Below are 19,793 nucleotides of genomic sequence, written 5' to 3' on the forward strand. Positions count from 1 at the left end.
CAATCCCGACAAGCAGGTCGGCCACAGCCAGAGAGAGGATGAGGGAGTTTGTAGTCGTGTGCAGCTGTCTGAAGTAAATGATGGAGATTATCACAAGGAGGTTTCCACAAATCGTAATGAATGCCAGTAAAACAAGGAAGATATATAATAATACACATATAACAGAAGGCGTTTTTGTCAACACATAATTCAAGTTCTCTATTACATAGCAGGGATGTATGTCAGCCACACCTTGCGTCCTGTTGGCAGCCACTTCTGCATCCATGCATTTGGATTTCTAGTATCAGCAAATTATGGAAAAGTCAATTAATCAGTTCAATTTTTCTTTTTTCTATGTGTTACATTGTATTTGTTCATATCATAACCAAGAATGTTCATCTGTTTATTATCTCGGACCCATGTGCATCAGCTTTTATTAGGTACTGTTGCAAATTGTTATCCAATCAGAAATGAGAAACTGTGCAACACAAATGCAAGGGTAGCCAATAACACAATGTGTGTGGTTGTTTTAGGCCATATTCACAGGGAAACATAATGAAATGTAACATAATCATTTTGGAAAAACTTCCTGTGAATACTTAACATTGTTTCAGGAAATATCTCTATCCACATAAACCCCCCAAAAAGACTCAAAATGCTGTAGTACATATGCTAGAACTGATGTTGCACTGTAATGTTACATCAAAAACAGAGAAGGCCTTGTATACATTATATACATTACAGTGTATATAATCACAGAAACAGAGACAGAATGAACTAAGCCAGGGGAAAGAAAATAAAAGTTATCATAAAGCAAACAGAATAAACTACAACTTAATGACTTTACAGACCCACAGTGACTATTGTTTGGCTCACTTGTGTTTGTATTTTCAAACATAATGTGCACATAAACAACAATTTTACAGGGTTTGCTAATAATCAACACTTCTATTCAGAATCCCTTAGTGTTTATACAACTTATAATTGTATAAACAGGTTATGTCCATAGGTACATGCCAAGAAACTGACAATTTATATGCAAATACAATCATATGCACTGCGTCAGGGTTACATTGATGTTTTCTTAGTATGTTTCGCCATGACATTTTGTTACTAAACAGGTCAGAACAATTTAGAGTTGGCAAAATCACCTTGAAATATTTTTCCAGAGACGATCATTCTGATAGCTGATCTGAACCAGCTGTAAAAGAAAGCATAGATGAATGGATTCAGCATTGAATTTGACAGTGTGAGCCAGTTAAGTGTCTCAATCACAGGGACAGGGACTGCATTGTTTGCAACAGGCAGGAAGGTGATGCAAAGAAAGAAAGGCAACCAGCACAGAAGAAAAACTCCCAAGACTATAGCCAGAGTCTTGGTGGCCTTTCTCTCCATCTTGCTGACTGTTGCTCCAGACTTTGTGCTCTGGCTGATTATGTTGTGGATGCTGCGAGCCTGTCTCTGTGCAACTATGAAAATCTTCAGGTAGATGCAGAGCATTACAATCACTGGGAGGTAAAATGATAAAATCGGTCCAATAGTGTTTGCCATAAGAACATCAATTAAACATCTGTCCTCACATTCTTCACTGTTTAACCCAGCAATTATGACACCAATCCCAATCAGCGCAGAAACACCCCAGCTCAGCAGGATCATGATCGCAACAGTACGATGGTTTATTTTAGTTCTGTAGGTCAGAGGCCGACACACTGCATAGAATCTGTCAATAGAAATGCAGCACAAGTTCAGAATGGAGCACGTGCTCAGTGATATATCACAACTGCCCCGTACTTTGCAAAATAAGTCTTCATGGTACAGACACGAGCTGAGGGAGAAGGCCATGCTGAAAGGAAAAACAACAATCCCGACAAGCAGGTCGGCCACAGCCAGAGAGAGGATGAGGGAGTTTGTAGTCGTGTGCAGCTGTCTGAAGTAAATGATGGAGATTATCACAAGGAGGTTTCCACAAATCGTAATGAATGCCAGTAAAACAAGGAAGATATATAATAATACACATATAACAGAAGGTGTTTTTGTCAACACATAATTCAAGTTCTCTATTACATAGCAGGGATGTATGTCAGCTACAACTTGTGTCCTGTTGGCAGCCACTTCTAGGTCCATGTGTTTGGATTTCTAGTATCAGCAAATTATAGAAAAGTCAATTCACCAGTTAATTTTTTTAGTTCAAAACCTTTTTTATGTGTTACATTGTATTTGTTCATATCATACCCAAGAATCTTCATCTGTCTATGATTAGATGACTTTTTATTGGCATCTGTTGCAATTTTTTATCCAATCAGAAACGAGAAAACTGATGCAACACAGGTAGCCAATAACACTCTGTGTGGGTGTTTTAGGCCATTTTCACATGGAAACATAATGATATGTAACGGAATAATTCTGAAAAAGTTCTCCCACAGCATTGTTTCCATGTGGATGAAACTCCAATTTGATTAAAAAACAAACAAACAAAAAAAACTATGCATATTCACCCACACTCATTTCCGTATGGACAGGCCCTTAGTTTATTATATGTATCCTTGCAACAGAATAGAAGAATTAAAACTTGCTTCTTCCAGATGTATTCCTCCTGATTTTCATTCTTATTATTATTATTATTATTATTAGTAGTAGTAGTAGTATTGTTGTTAAAACAAGCATTCCCTAATATGCACTGTGTTTTAAGTGTGTGATATTGTCCTCGCCATATATATGTATATATGTGTGTGTGTATATATGTATGTATATATGTGTATGTGTGTGTATATATATATATATATATATATATATATATATATATATATATACATATATAAATATATAAATATATCTATACATATATGTATACAGTATATGTATGTATACATATATACATACATAGAGTTGAAACCAGAAGTTTACATACACTATATAAAAAGACACATATGCTTTTTTTCTCACTGTCTGACATGAAATCAGTCAATCACTTTTCCTGTTTTAGGTCCGTTAGATTACCAAAAGTATTTATATTTGCTAAATGCCAGGATAATGAGAGAAGGATTTTTTTAGACACATTTTTATTACTTTTTTCAAAGTCAGAAGTTTACATATGTATATATGTATATATATATATATATATATATATATATATATACACACATATACATATATGTATTTATACATGTATATATATGTGTGTATGTGTGTGTATATATTGTGCGTGTTTTTTCTTAGATTTTACATCTGATTGTTCACTTCAATAAAGCTTAAATAGTGGTAATTTCCTTTAAGCTGTGAATTGTGGAACATGTTGTGTTGCAAAGGATGCACCTGTTTGATCCTTTATGGCAGGGCCTTTTTTCATTATCATCATTATTATTATTATTATTATTATTATTGTTATGAATATTATTATTTATTGTTATATTCAAGAGATCACAGGTTCCTGTCAAGTTTGTGTTGGCTTCACTTTGCACACACACACACACACACAAAATGTCAATTTCTTTATGTAGAGTTTATTTATAAATTTACAAACATCCACTTGTGAAACTGTGCTTCGGAATGGTTGTTTTTGAACAAGCGTTATATTCATATAATGTAAGCATATTCATATAAGCTCCCACCCCAGACCTGATGGACTGAGAGGCTGGAGACTATGTAGCAGAGCTACTGCAAATAATGTCTGCCTCTTGACTAACATGTCACTGATCTTCAAGTTAAACATTAATCCAATCCAACTTCATTTGTAAAGCACTGTAAAACAACCACCATGGACCAAAGCGCTAAATAACACATAGAAGCTCACGAAAGGCGTAAGAGTAACAAAGGCAAAGGAGAGATAAAGATGAAAGCCAGTTTGTAATGTGTCGCGCTATAATAATTAGTTTCGCATTTCAGTATTTTTTGTATGTTTTTCTCAGAAGTTCACTAATACAACATAAGAAATTGATGCATTAGCATAACATCTCTTTGATCAACGTCTATATGTTCTAACAGTTTAAAGGCATCTTAATATCTGACTATTGTAAGGAATATTGTTACGTTATTTACTGTTCTCTTCATGAGCCGTCTTTGTCCCTGCATAACTTTTATATCACTTGTGTTTGTATTTTCAAACATAGCGTGTAAATACAATTTTACAGGGTTTGCGAATAATCAACACTTCCATTCAGAATCCATCCATCCATCCATCCATTATCTACCACTTTATCCTCCACCGGAGGGTCGCGGGGGGTGCTGTGCCGATCTCAGCTGACATCGGGCGATAGACGGGGTAAACCCTGGACAGTTCGCCAGTCCATCGCAGGGCCACACATGGAGACAAATAACCATTCAACTCTCATATTGACACCTATGGTCAATTTAGAGTGTCCAATTTACCTAATCCCCACATTGTATGTTTTTGCAAATTCAGTCATATTCATTGTGTCAGGTTTATATTGATGGGGTTACGTTTCTCCATCACATTGTGTTACAAAACATGATATAATACCCTCTATTAAGCCAGGGAGCAAGTGTCATTGTGGTTAAAACAGGTCAAAACAATTTAGAGTTGGCAAAATCACCTTGAAATATTTTCCCAGAGATGATCATTCTGATAGCTGATCTGAACCAGCTGTAAAAGAAAGCATAGATGAATGGATTCAGCATTGAATTTGAAAGCGCAAGCCAGTTAAGTGTCTCAATCACAGGGACAGGGACTACATTGTTTGCAACAGGCTGAACTGTGATCCAAAGAAAGAAAGGCAACCAGCACAGAAGAAAAACTCCCAAGACTATAGCCAGAGTCTTGGTGGCCTTTCTCTCCATCTTACTGACTGTTGCTCCAGACTTTGTGCTCTGGCTGATTGTGTTGTGGATGCTGCGAGCCTGTCTCTGTGCAACTGTGAAAATCTTCAGGTAGATGCAGAGCATTACAATCACTGGGAGGTAAAATGATAAAATACCCCCAATAGTGTTTGTTGTAACGAGATCGATTAAACATCCGTCCTCACATTCTTCACTGTTTAACCCAGCAGTCATCACACCAATCCCAATCAGCACAGAAACACCCCAGCTCAGCAGGATCATGATCGCAACACTGCGATGGTTTATTTTAGTTCTGTAGGTCAGAGGCCGACACACTGCATAGAATCTGTCAATAGAAATGCAGCACAAGTTCAGAATGGAGCATGTGCTCAGTGATATATCACAACTGCCCCGTACTTTGCAAAATAAGTCTTCATGGTACAGACACGAGCTGAGGGAGAAGGCCATGCTGAAAGGAAAGACAACAATCCCGACAAGCAGGTCGGCCACAGCCAGAGAGAGGATGAGGGAGTTTGTAGTCGTGTGCAGCTGTCTGAAGTAAATGATGGAGATTATCACAAGGAGGTTTCCAAATATTGTAATTACTGCCAGTAAAACAAGGAAGATATATAATAATACACATATAACAGAAGGCGTTTTTGTCAACACATAATTCAAGTTCTCTATAACATAGCAGGGATGTATGTCAGCTCCAACTTGCGTCCTGTTGGCAGCCACTTCTGCATCCATGCGTTTGGATTTCTAGTATCAGCAAATTATGGAAAAGTCAATTAATCAGTTAAATTTTTAAGTTTATTTGTTCATGTCATACCTAAGAAGGTCCATCAGTGCCTCTTGAGCCCTTGTGAATGAGTTTTTATTAGCTTCTGTTGAAAATTGTTAACCAATCAGAGAGCAGAAACCTATGTAACAGTGTGTCAAGTATGACATTTATTTAAAGAAACATCAACATTAGCACAAACGTTTCACTTTTCTTTCAATAATTTGCTGTGCAAATAACATTTTTGCTTTAGCATTACAAATAACCTCAATATGGCTTCCTGACAAAGCAATTTTCAAATCAAAATAGGAAATGTGGAAAATTATCCAAACCTTGTCATCAGTGTAGATTTTGTGGTACATCACTATGAGTCATCACACTAAAATGAGTGATGAACCACTCATCACTAAAATGAGTGGTTCCTCTGTGGAACCAAAAGTTCCACACTTTAATTAGGACTTTATAAATATAAATAGAACCCCCCCCCCCACCCCCCCGTAGGGCTGGTCCGACAGTTTGAGCTAATGTATGCTGAGATTTGGCACCATACAAATATGTCCATCATAAGCTTGTCCATCAATATCAGGCTTGTAAACTTAAGTATTATGACGAACTGACCCTGTAAGTGGCAGCACTGCTCTCTTAGGATGAGCGATCAGTATAGATCATGCGAAGAAGATGCAAGATGACGAGGGAGAAAATGGTGAAACGGAAGATGGACAAGCTCAGGTAGCTCATGCTCGAAGTGTCGCTGTAATACGGACAAAAGTAGCATGCGATCGTTATAAGTGACGACAGAGATCCCACTCCCACTGCTGTTGGCACTGCAAAGAAACAAATATATTTTTCTCCACATCACACCGCACCAATAAAACTAATTTATTTTAATTGGAATTGTACATATTTCTATAATGTCCAGGGCGTGTATCAAACAGAGGCTGTTGGCAGGATTCTGGCTGGCATCAGGTCGACAACTGGCAACCTAATCAGATCCCCTTCACTGCAACCCCTGGACCCCGGAGAGCTGCCACAGAGCTGGATTCTGACCTGCCATCTGACTTCAGTCAGTATATTCATGCACACCCTGACAATCTGCCACATAGCAGAGCTAATGTATGGAAACCGGTGTCAGTCCCAGAACTGAAAGCTTTCTTTGGACTCAGTTTTCTCACTGGTTATGTGAAAAGGCCAAATCTTGAACTGTACTGGAGTGTGGATGAGGTTGATGCAACACCCTATTTCAGTCGCATCATGTCAAGGAACCAATTCCAGATTATATAGAGGTTCCTTCATTACAATAATAATGAGTCACAGGATGCGACTGACAAAATTTATAAAGTCCGGTGTTAAATTACATTGTGGAAAAGTGCAGGGAGCTGTATCAACCTGGGCAAAACATCTGTATTGATGGCGGGGGGGGGCGTCTGTCTTTCAGGGTGTACAACCCACAAAAACCGGTGAAGAATGGGATCAAGTCATACATACTGTGTGACTCAGAATACTGCTTTAACACTGCCAGACACAGTGTTCGCTCTCCTTCATAGATCATCTCCCAGGCGATGGTGGTTACAGACTTATTATGACAATTTCTACAATTCTGTAGCGCAGTTACTGGGAGCACAAACCAATGTATGTGGGACATTGAGGAAGAATAGGGGGGAATCATTACAGAGCTGACAAAAACTGACCCGGGGGGGGAATTGTGTGCCACAATGATAAGGTGATGGTCTGTCAAGATGGTGACAACCTGCCACCAAGATAAGATGCAGAGGGTTGACGTGTGGCAGAAGGGACACAGAGAAGGTTCCTCATTTCAAGCCAGAGTGTGTTGTTGCGTACAGCTTGTCCATGAATGGGGTGGATAAGTTGGACCAAAACATTGCCTACTACCCCTTTATCCGAAGGTCACTGAACTGGTCCAAGAAATTTGTCGCCTACCTGTTCCAACTCTGTATGTTCAACACATGTCCTATATAGAGCCCAAAACCCAAGGGAGTGTAAAACCCTCTTGGAGTTCATGCGCAGGGATGTGAAGTCCTGGACCGCAAAGACAACGACTTGTAGGGGAGGAAGAGGAGGTGGGGGAGCAGGTAGGGGAGGAGAAAGTTGCAGGTGTGGGAGCCGAGGAGGGTGGGGACTTGGAGGAAGGCCGACGAGGAAGGTACTCCAAGGGCACCATACAAAACTGACCCAGATAGTAGGCTAGATGGAAGTATAGCCAAACACACACTGGAACGCCTTATGCACACCAGCAAGAGGTCAAGACCGGCAAGGAGGTGTAGGGTCTGTGCATGCAGGGGTCTGTGCATGCAGGGGTCTGTGCATGTAGGGTCTGGTTTCATGCAGTGAAACCAAAATGTGGTACAAGTCTTGTTGTGTCCCCTTGCACGCAGGAGAGTGTTACACCGCTTATCCCACTAAGCTGAATTATTCTGTGGAATACTGAATACTGAACACGCATGCACACACACACACACACACAAAAAAACTTGTTTTCTCAGCCTTTTGGTCAAAAACTGTGTTTTTGGTGAAATCAGCCTATGTTTAAAGGCTGATTACTAAAGAACGGAAAAAGGTAGAAACAAACTTTTTTTTCCGGATGAAAGAAGAGCCTACTCTTTCTTATGGTAGTTTCAGTGTTTACATAGTCATAGAAGATAGATAGATTCTGTGGGTCTTGAAAGATCGGTCAAAATGCTCTAAAACGGCTGGCAGTATGGAGCTTTCTGCTTTGAAAATGGCTAGCAGCCAATGAGTTAAGGGCAACCAATATGTGTGTTTTTGACAGGCAACACCTGGCTAATAATAACAACATAATAGCATAAAACTCATTTAGTGTGGCAACCCCTAAAATATGGTTGAGGGGCCCCCTTTCAGATATAAGGGGTGAATGACCTTAAGAGTTAAAGAGAGGACCTCTTAAGATATATAACACAGCATAAACATTGCTATTTGGTTTCAGTGATCCATTCAAATATTGGGGTGAATAATGTCAGTCAGTCATCATCTAACCGCTTTATCCTCCACCAGAGGGTCGCGGGGGGTGCTGTGCCAATCTCAGCTACATCGGGCGATAGGCGGGGTACACCCTGGACAGTTCGCCAGTCCATCGCAGGGCCACACACAACTAGAGACAAACAACCATTCACACTCACACTCACTCCTACGGTCAATTTAGAGTGTTCAATTTACCTAATCCCCACATTGCATGTTTTTGGACTGTGGGAGGAAGCCGGAGTACCCGGAGAGAACCCACGCACACACGGGGAGAACATGCAAACTCCATGCAGAAAGGCCCTTGTTCCAACCGGGGCTCGAACCTGGGTCTTCTCGCTGCAAGGCGAGAGTGCTAACCACTACACCACCGTGTGGCCGGGTGAATAATGTAGTAGTGAAAAATCGGGATAGAAGTCTAAAGGTTTGGCTTCAAGGCCCCATGAGCCCCTGGGCCTGGGCCAGTTAAATGACCCATCCTTGGGTGTTGAAGAGTGAAGTTGCTACGATCCTTGTATCCCCGCTAGTAATAGACAGGTTCTGCCGACTGTTTGCTTGGCTACTGACCTTGAAAGGGGTGTGTGGTTAGGCCTAGAACAAAGAACACAATTCAAACCACTGGTCAACGGACAACAGTCAGAATCCACACTATGGCATTGTTAAAGGTGACGTGATCACTAAGTGCTCTAAGTTAGTCTAAGTTAGCAGACTAATGTGTATTTGAACTTTGGAAACTCAATAATGAGTCAATAATGAATGATTTCTACCCGACAAGCAGATGTTTGTCCTTTAACTTTGTGTATAGTTTATAGAGTTTGGTTTTGTTTCCCTCTTTATTACAGTCATAATGACTTTTACTGTTTACATGTTTTACAAGTTTAAATGAACATTCATCCAAATGCTCTGGTGTCTCTGTAATTATGTCTCCAGTTAGATGATGACAGCCTTCAATTAAAGGTGTGAATGAATGGTGTGGTTTTTGGTCCCTGCAGCTACACACACACACACATATGATCTCACCTCTTCAGCCCTTGGGCCCATTCTGTTTTCCAGCAATAACAATACAAAACAAATTGTTGTCCCCTTAATGATCTAAAAAAAGGACACAATATGCCCACAGAGTCTAATTTAACGCGTAACAAACGAGGAAAAACTCTTCAAAGGGAATTCTCTGAATATCAAGTTGCACCTTTTCTCATGTGTCAAATGATGATTTGAAGTTGAATGAAGTTTATGTGGATTGCTTCCATTTGCATCATGGTGTTGTTATGTGTTATGCTGGGTGAACATAAGCTACAGGGAATTCATGCTCACTGCGTTTCAAGTTCTTCAAGAAAGTAATGTCTATAGTTATAGACATATAGACTTTGAGTTGCCTTGTGTATGAATAGTGCTACAGAGAAATACACTTGTCTTGCCTTATAAAGATGTCATCATCGTTTTAGTAAAAAAAAATCAGGATTTTTTTAATACAAGCAAAAATCTGTTTTTACAGTCTAAACAAAAACACAAACAGTCCACATTTACTAGTAAAATGAGCCACAGCATATATTATGTTATCATTAAAACAAAAGAATAACTGTGTTTTGGTGATATTTGCCATTATCAGGGAAACTGAATCAATGACCTAAGCTTTTTATCACAATGTCATATAATGGCAAATTATACAATATATAAGTCTATGGAATTACTGTAATACAAACAGTGCGTGGACACTTGGCACAATGAATGATTAACATTATTAAACTAATAATATTATTATATTATTATAATATAGACCTTATTTTGGAATGTGTAAATAACTAAGGGTCTGACTTCCTGTTTCGGTGCGGCACTTCCTGTATGTGTTTCTGTCACGTATCTGTGATATGAGCGAGTTTGCTTTCATGTAACACAAGAAGTGTTACATGATTAAATGTAATCAATTCAAACTGTTCTTTCTGTGAAGACCACCCACCAAATGTTTGCTTACACACCAAAAGATTCTGGCAAAACTTCAGCAGATTCGTCATTGACCATATTTATAAAGACTTTTAATAAATATGGTAGTTATTTTGCTTTTATAGAAGTCAAAGTGAAGAGAACATGCACTTCATTATAATTGTATTAATTCTGTTGGCAAAATTCCACATTCATAAATCAACATATGGCCTTTCTTTTCTTTCTCTTTTTAATAACATATAAGCTTCCCCTGGCAAATCTTTATTTCACCTTGTTTGTATTTTCTATGTTCATTCACTAGTACATACATGTTTTTGTAAAATGCATACATATATATATATATATATATATATGTAGATATACATATACATATATATATATATATATATATATATATATATATATATATATATATATATATATATATATATATATATATATATATATATATATATATATATATGTATATATATATATATATATATATATATGTATATATATATATATATATATATATATATATATATGTAGATATACATATATGTATATCTAATAGTAGGCACTGTAACCTAGTTCTAAGTACACAACTATGTCAACTGTTACTGCGGGACACTAGTTTACAGCACTAACAACACTTAGTCATAATTAGCTGTGGTTTTACCTTTCACCTTGTTTAACTTTAATTACCGTTCCATAGCGTAAACAATTCTCTGGTAGGGTAGTGGATGATCTTCTGCAGGTTTATTTTAAACAAAGACAAACAACACATGCTTCAGTGGCGTCTTCAAATGTAAGGCATTTAGCCACAGTGCGTTTCCTTCTTCCACAGAGGAGGGAAAAAAGTTTGTATGTTGCTTTACATCCACATTCCTGTATCTATATACTGTATGTGCAATGTGTTGTGAAGGCCTTGACACACTATAGGCTTCAGCAACACGCCTTATTTTTTTAATTTTTCACCTTAAAACTGCAGCCGAATCGTTTACGCTATGGAACGGTCATTAAACTCGTTGTGGGGAGAAAAAAAACTCTTTTTTTCCCGTCTGTACACTTGAATGTCTGTCCTTACACTGCTTGTGAATGAGGTGAGTACTTGTGTGTCTCACTTAATGAAGAGTTCCCCACTCATGCTTAAGGCCATTATAATAATAACATTATAAGTGACACTGTGGGACGGTGACGGGAACAAATGACTAATGCTGACAGTATCGGCGTCAAAAACAATTTCTCTTTTGTGACATGAGATAACGCCCTTATAGCTATTGCTGATACATGTCTGCAAAAAGACATGAGTGTGATAGGAAAAGGATAACAACTGGTTTGGGAGGTTTAGGTACAAAAAGCACCTGGTCAGGGTTTGTAAGATTGTAATTGTCCTCATAGGATCAACATCCACTCAATGGGAAAGGAAAAATAATAAGATTTCATCTTTATGTTGGAATTGATGTCTATGAAACAATTCAATGATCTTTTCTGCAAATAATGTGCAGATGCATAAAACTGGGATGTAGAATTATTACCATCATTTGGATTTAGTTTTGGTTTAGACCAGGGGTGTCAAACATATGGCCCACGTGTCAGAACCGGCCTGCCAGAGGGTCCAATCTGGCCCGCAGGATAAATTTGTTAAAATTTCACACTATGATTAGAATCTAATCATAGTGTGAAATACTATGTTTTCCACTTCCAGATACCTGTGACTAAATGTCTGTGTCTGTATAGATTCAGTGTGACGTGTAAATGATAAACTTAGACATAATATTGTTAAAATTGCACTTATTTTTCTCAAGAAAGAAAAAGGTACTTCATTGAATGTAGAACAGAGGGGTAAAAATGTGGAGTTCTAGTTGTTTACAGGTTATTGTGTTATTATTTTACTGGTCCGGCCCACTTGAGGTCAAATTGCGCACCTGAACTAAAATGAGTTTGACACCCTTGGTTTAGACCGACATGTCACAGCTGAATCTTAAAGAGCTGGTCTCACATGATGCTTTTAAATAAACTTGTACAACATTCCCTTAAAATTAGAGATTTGTCAGCATTTTGTCAATCTATCAGGAAATTGTCTAAACTGAAATTAAAAAGTCGATGGTGATGATGATTGTAGTTTGACTCATGAGTCGCTGGTAAAAGAAACAACAATGGCTGTCTGACACTCAATGCCCAGGTGTTAAAGGAAAATCCCCCTCTCCTCTTTGAAGCTCTCCCATGAAGAAGAGAGGATCTTTGTTCACAGTCTGCCTTGTGGTTCCGTTTCATAGACTGTCCACTAAGACTTTAATTGAAACAGAGGTTGGGTGTGGTGAGCCTTTTTAGAATAAGGCAGTAATATAATAGTCCTACTTTGAACTGGGCAGCTTGCCAGAAGCTATTTAAAAGTGCCCTGCCTTTTGGATTTACTGTAAAGAGAGAAAGAAACAGGACAAACAAGCAGATGTCATTGTCTTTTTTATTGTTTTGTCATATCAGCCTTCCTTTAAGCCCTGTCATGACAATGATTGCTATGTGCTTGGCGTCTACTTGATCACCTCTTAATAGAAGTCACCTCTGAATAAAGTGGCACATTATTTTAACCCTTGATATACAGAAAGGTCGAGAAATGCTCAGGAGGAAACTATAAAACACCAAAGAAGAAGATGAGGGAGACATGATGACTTAATGTTCAAAATGAACACGCCTGATGTAGATTCAAGATTCAAGATTCAAAGTGTTTATTGTCATATGCACAGTAAAGAAACACGTTTCCCTGTACAATGAAATTCTTACTTTGCAGTGGACAGCAAAGTAAGAATTTCATTGAAAAACACCAGCATAAAGTAAAAAGTAAAAAAGAGATGATTTTGTAAAAAAAAGTATAAATATACATAAGAAAAATATAAATATTACAAAGAGACTAAAATAACATATATGCATAAAATAAGTGTAAAAATAAGAACTGTACATAAAGTGAACACAGATTTAAAGTGACATGTTTCAGGTTTTAAAGTGACGGTAACAGATTAAAGTGACAGTGTAACCAGGTGACAGGATTATTGTAGTCCCGTTCAGCTGTTTGATTCTGATGGCAGTGGGGTAAAAAGAGTTCTTGTATCATTGTATGTGTCAAATGTGGTGTAGGCCTACATGAGGGTCGCTTTTCATTGTCTTTGGGAATGTCCCATTCTCCAAAGAGTTCTGGAATCTAAGTTTACCAATGAACAGCTTCCATTGAGTCCCAAATGCTCTTCCAGAGAACTGTGCATTTAGGAAGTTTAAGAAGACAATGGTCATATTATGTCACCTCGAAATCAGTGCATTGACCAAGCAAAATTAGGTTAAGGGATTACTGCAATGTATCGCTATAGGGAAAAACAGACCTACATAGTTAAGGGGAAATATATAGGGCTGCAATGTCCCGGTTGACTGGTCGATTAATCAGTCAATACTTTATGGTTTGAGTGATAAGTCGACTTTTTGCTGTGTTAATTTCATACAGTCTATGGTTAGTTTGATTTAATCTGGAGAAATGTACCAAGTGCTAATGGGGTTGTTTTCCGAGCACCCCTGTTCCACAGATCACAGCGTGTGTCTCCTTGTTTTCAGTATTTTGGATTAGCCCAACCCACAGGAGACTACAGACTACAGAACGTCCGGTGTTTTTTTTTTTTATTTGAGCTACAGTCAGTCGTCCTCTAACATCCATGTCAAAGACATCGGCAGTGTGGCAGCAACAGTTTGCATATCACAGCTCGACTGCAAACATATCATATATAGAAACAGTAAGCTAACTTGTCTTCGTTATGTTGCTCCGTCCGTTCTTTCTGATCAGTGGGCCTTGTTCTGTGTATTTATGTGTTTGTATTGGAATTGGAAAAGACATAATATAAATGAAATGTAATGTTCAACATGACAGAAATTATAGTTGAAATGAACACACAGTCTGGGGCATGACTGCCTGCAAGCCCAGAGTTTAGAGGGAGGCCTGAGCTACTTTTGCGGTAATTTATTCTAATGTTGTGATGAAATAAGGTGATTAGTCACTTGATCTGCTAATTAACTCAGTTGTGAATACCAAATACCAAAAGTGCTAAGTGAAGCGAAAGGCATTGTTCACTCATGAATACGCTTAAGTAAAGTCGTTTCATTGTGCTGTGGTTTTTCACTTCCAGACAACAACAGAAACATCTGTGTCTCTGCTGTTTTGGTCACAGCCGTAAACGATGCTGAGATCTCCTGCGCTTTTACTCACTGTCACATATGGAACTTTATGTTGAAGCAGCAGGACAAACGGACGAGCTGTGGGACCCATATGAACACGGACGATACAGGTTATCTGCAACATCGTGCACATTAAGCTCGAGAAGTTGCTTATTTCAGCATCGAGCGAGTGAAATTCCCTCCAGCTACACTCCTGTCCCAACCCACCCCTACCATCTGTTGGCCACACTACACAATAATTGTGTGTACACAATGAAAATCAAAAACCACCTGCCACTTAATCACCAAGTATATCAGTATGCGACTTAACTTGCCAGGCAAGTGTTTGCGTGTGTGACTCAGGCAAGGAATTCCAACAAGGTGAGGTCTTTTCTCATGCGGTATCTTTTAAAGTGTTTGGGAATCGTGAGACTGAAAGTAAAACGATCATGTCCTCCTGACGGGAGCCCTTTTCTTCTGCAGCGAGAACAAAAACAGGTAAATGGATATGTTTAGTGATTTTACTTGTTATGGCTTAATTCTCATGCCTTTAGAAAAACTACAATGGTAGATGCTAAATATAGAGAGAGAGAAAAGGGGATGGGAAAACAACAACAAAGAAGAGCACATGTTCTGACTTTTAGACTGATAGCCTCTTTTGGAGGATTTAGATCCACAAGAGCCCCAAACAAATGCTGTTTTGGATTTTTAATATCCTGTCAACTTTTATTAGCGAGGGATAGGGAAAGTAGGCAAGAGATGCAGATGCTCAGTCATGTTTAATCTTGGTGCAAATGTGTCGAAATTTCAAGATTTGTGATTTATTTTTTTTAAACCTTTTTCAAATCTGGTCTCAGACAATGATGCATTTATACAAAAAAAGCTTTGAAAACACAGACTTTAAATTTGAATCCTAACATCGAGTGTTTGCTTGTATCTAAAAAATGCATCTATCGTGGTGGTATGTGCTCACGACGAGGTCGAGAATGATGCTGACTGGACCACATCACACCAGTCCTCAGATCACTACTCATGATTAGAGAGTTTTTGTTGAGGTTTGTGCTTAGGAATGTAATCAGCTCATTTCAGAGGCCGAATAATACGTTTTTCTCTTACATGCTGTACCAATAGTACCGGGCAACTTTCACTTTGCACCGATAAGCATTTAGCTTTGTGTCACTAGAGTGGAGGTAGTATTTTCGAAAAAAATTGTGCTTCCCAACCTCAGTTGAGGTCTGAGTTGAGAAATATCTTCATTCTTTTCTTTGTTACGTGTCCACCAGTGACACTTGGTCCTGTTAGCGTAACTGTTAGTCGTATCAATGTCGTACATTGTTTACAATCTGGGAATGAGGTCCCGTCCCCCTACGAGTGGGTCTAAAAAGTGCAGAATTAGCGTTGCAGTTACAAGCCTCGGATCTGTGTCACTGGTGGGCACGTAACAAAAAAAAGATTGAAGATTTTTCTCGACTGAAGTTGGGAAGCACAATTTTTCAAAAATACTACCCCTATTCTAATAATGCAATGCTAAATAAATTTCATATAATACTAATAATTCTGGTCCTTTTATGTGATATAAACCTTGACATTGCTTGGGCCTAAATGAGGCAGAATCTCATGACTCTGGCATTTAGACGTCTATTGTGGTTCAGTTACAGAGAAACTGGTTATGTTTAGGAATAATGTTTTGGTTAGGCTGTTAAAATGAATGGAAGAAGAACTTCACCTCTTCAGGAGATTTTCTGGGACCGACCTGTAGTTCTCATGGAGGCCTCCTAATGAGGCAGAACCTCATTTATAATTGAATTATGGTTCATTGTAGGTTAAGGTTATGTTAGGCATTAAGTTGTTATGGTTAATAATGAGGACAATGTTTTAGTTAGGCTGTAAAAATGAATGGAATGCAGTCCAAACCTATGTGCGTATACATACAGTATGTGTGTGTACTGTTCAGTTAGTGTAAGCGTGGCAGAGGGCCAGCATGCAGCCCGGAACTGCAGAAGCTAAATGGAACTCAGTGAACATTCATTTCATTATTTGAATGTGTGGTTTTCCAACAGTGACTAGTCAACATATCTGCCAGCAAAAAAGGGCATATGGGTCATCTAACAGCTGACATGCTTCAGTAATGTGTGAGACAACATTAACAATCGCTCTTTTTTGTTTAAGATGAAATTACTATCACAAACTGACAAAGTGCACATTAAGGAAAGTTCAATTTTATGTCTTCAAACTGGAGTAAGACAAAGCCAGAGTGTCTAATTGGGACGTTATGACAGCACTGGTGACTTTGTCAGTCGTGAAATTAAAACAAAACATCGATGAACCACTTTAGTGATGCGATCAAAGCGTCGTCAAAGCCTAAACAAACCATCTTGGAATGCAGCACTACTGTCTACTGGTAGATAAGCAACCCAGATTTTGCTCCAGAGTCAGAGCTTGACATCTCATTTTTAATGACATATGCCAACACCAGGAAACATGAACCGAGTGCAGTACATGTGAACATATGAACAAGAAAGAAAAACTGGTTCATATGCGTGAAAGTACTCAATGCTCCCTTGTCAAAAACCAGATAAGGAGATTGATGCCAATCTCAAACTGTCTGGTAAGTGTTAAATGTGAGCCAGGAGACTGGGAAACAGCTAAACTAGCTCTGACCTGTCGCCAATGCCCAAATATGAACATGCTGGTTCTGCTGTGGTTTGGTAAAGTCATAAAGATCTGTGTACGTCCAGAGTAGCATGTTTGTGTTGTGAAATGTCTTCCTTTTGATTGCAGGCCATGGGACCACACCTCAATCATTCCCCTTGCTTCTCATACCCCACACTCCCACTTTTACCTTTCCCCTTTTCTCTATTCCTTTCTTTACACTTGGAGGGTCTGCCAGCCCAGGAGCTGCTGCCGATCCCCAGCAACTGTTTCCCCATGCACACTGCAGCTGATGTGTGGCATCTGCTTGGGAAATCACTTTAAAACTGAAGAATGTGTATTTATGTGTGTTTCCATCCGCTGTTGTTAAAAGTAAATTGGGAGTTGTCTCACAGAGATAAGTAGCAGATCAGGGGTCTCAAACTCAAATGGCATGGGAGGGCCAGTGGGTGTCTGGTCTGGTCAGTGGAGGCCGGTCATATGAAATATTTTCCAAAAAAAAAACTGCTGTTCAGTTTGAGTGGGCGATAAAATAAATAAAATAATAAATCAAGTAATCACAATAATGAAATCCATGAAGGTATTCGACAGATTTTCTCAATAAAAGTGTTTCTTTTGATTTGGAACTACATATAGTTCACAACAAAAACAGAGTCATGATGCAAATTGAATCTATAAATAGCAAAAACAGACAGAAATAACTCATTATACTTAAATACAGAGGCAAAAAAAAAGTTTTATTGTTAGAAATATGACCGTGACTTTGGACAGGTAATGTTCTCGGGCCTGTGGCTGACACCTGGATTGCAGTTCCCCGGTTTACTAGTTGAGGCATTCGATTTTTAATATGTTCTATGTGCTATACAATGTATTTAAAATGATTATAATGATGTAATACAGGGGTGTCAAACTCATTTTTTTTCAGGGGCCACAATTTCATCTCAAGGGGGCCGGACCAGTAAAAATAGCAAAATAATAGAATAATAACCTATGAACAACAAGAACTCCTTCGTTTTTTTCTCCTTTGTTTTACATTTAATGAAGGATAATTTTAAAAAACATGAAATTTCTTGAGGAAATATAAGTGCAATCTCAACAATATCGTGCCTAAATTTACTATTTACACAGCACACTGGATCTATAAAGGCACAAACATTTAGTCACGGGTATCTGGAGCATTTGACATTACGTTTAGATTAGTGTGAAATTTGAACCAATCATCCTGTGGGCCGGATTGGACCCTCTGGCGGGCCGGTTCTGGCCCCCGGGCCGTATGTTTGACATCCCTGATGTAATAGAAGATAGAAGAACATATTATATCAAACTTAATTTGTAAGTATGTGCAAGTGAAAAAGGCAACATAACTTAAAATAAATCCAAAACAATATATACTTTACAGTACTGTTATTATTAGGGATATTATCTTGTTTCGCAGGATTATTTTGTAAAACTGTATCTGATCTAATTGTTGCACTGCAGGTACGTTGTGAACATTACTTCAAACCCCAAACTGCTACCTGTACGTGTGTCACACATATTTCATGTAATCATGTAATCACTGTTTTTCCTTTTTCCTTTTTCCTCTTAGCGTTTAGAGTAGGGGACTATTGTTTCAATAAGTAACACACCTACATGAACCTGTCAACACCACGGGCAGCAGCAGGAATTGATTTACAGGAATGAAACTGTAATTATAGCTCAATTATAAAGAGCCACCGGTGTCATAGCCCATTGAGGTATAACATTTGATGACTGGTTATTCCTTTTTAATTGGAAGATGGGGAAAAAACGTCAACACATTTTTTCTCCTTATTCATTTTAGATTGAAGAATGAATCATACTTCGTGTTTTCTCAACCTTAAACAAAATCACACGGTCCAACTCAGAACAGGAGACACATGACCCAGAAGTGGGCGTATATCTTTCAAAATAAAAGCCTCAATTGCAAGCGGTGATTTTGCAGTGGTGAAGTGCAGATCAGTCTAATGTTAGACAAAAAAGAAAAAGTAAATCTGGACCGAGTGTATGTGATTTTATATGAGTGCATTGCATTGCTTGGTGCAGTGATACCTATAGACTACAAATGATCCACAGATAAATCAGAAGCAGGGGAAATATGTGAAGGATAAAGTGTAAAAAGGGTTGACAAACTTAAAAATATCACTTAAATTGGTAAAGCCTAAATAGATTTACTTCATTCAAACTAAAGTGGCCTTCATATCACTTGTAATTAATTTAGGCATCGTCAATTTAAGTGATATTTTTGAAGTTTGTCAACCATTTTCTTTTCATAGTGTACTCGTCCAGATGAGGTAAAACAAGTGGGGATTTATTTAAAAAAACAATACTCAACTTCACTTACATTTACTTCGTTTTAAACTGCTAGTTTAGTTAAAGTAATAAGGATTTGTATGCTTGCTTGACAAGATGTCAACATTATATGCAGCCAATTTTCACAATTTAAACATTTTGAGTTCAAGTTCAACCAACTTAAAAT

At 38.2% G+C, this 19,793-nt stretch overlaps 3 protein-coding genes across 3 annotated transcripts in view; all 3 read right to left on the minus strand.

The window, feature by feature from the left end:
• Positions 1-730, minus strand: part of LOC122764858 (trace amine-associated receptor 1-like) — a 1,735-nt gene extending 1,005 nt beyond the window's left edge. Inside the window, exon 1 of the mRNA XM_044018820.1 lies at positions 232-730. Within this exon, the coding sequence (XP_043874755.1) occupies positions 232-269 (38 nt within the window). The 5' untranslated portion in view covers positions 270-730. The remainder of the gene's footprint in view (positions 1-231) is intronic.
• An 18-nt stretch (positions 731-748) lies between these two features.
• On the minus strand, positions 749-2,210 carry LOC122764859 (trace amine-associated receptor 1-like). Its single transcript, XM_044018821.1, has one exon. It carries the CDS (start codon positions 2,101-2,103, stop codon positions 1,102-1,104), a length of 1,002 nt encoding a protein of 333 aa, XP_043874756.1. The 5' UTR covers positions 2,104-2,210; the 3' UTR covers positions 749-1,101.
• A 2,116-nt stretch (positions 2,211-4,326) lies between these two features.
• On the minus strand, positions 4,327-5,583 carry LOC122764863 (trace amine-associated receptor 1-like). The gene has a single exon (XM_044018823.1). It carries the CDS (start codon positions 5,500-5,502, stop codon positions 4,501-4,503), a length of 1,002 nt encoding a protein of 333 aa, XP_043874758.1. The 5' UTR covers positions 5,503-5,583; the 3' UTR covers positions 4,327-4,500.
• Positions 5,584-19,793: the final 14,210 nt, after the last annotated feature.

This window comes from Solea senegalensis, unplaced genomic scaffold (genome assembly GCF_019176455.1).
Source record: "Solea senegalensis isolate Sse05_10M unplaced genomic scaffold, IFAPA_SoseM_1 scf7180000017718, whole genome shotgun sequence".
Taxonomy (NCBI): Eukaryota; Metazoa; Chordata; class Actinopteri; order Pleuronectiformes; family Soleidae; genus Solea; species Solea senegalensis.

What these genes read in the sequence shown, in the direction of transcription:
- LOC122764859 (XM_044018821.1), bottom strand. Translation starts at nt 2,103, where the DNA reads ATGGACCTAGAAGTGGCTGCCAACAGGACACAAGTTGTAGCTGACATA.
- LOC122764863 (XM_044018823.1), bottom strand. Translation starts at nt 5,502, where the DNA reads ATGGATGCAGAAGTGGCTGCCAACAGGACGCAAGTTGGAGCTGACATA.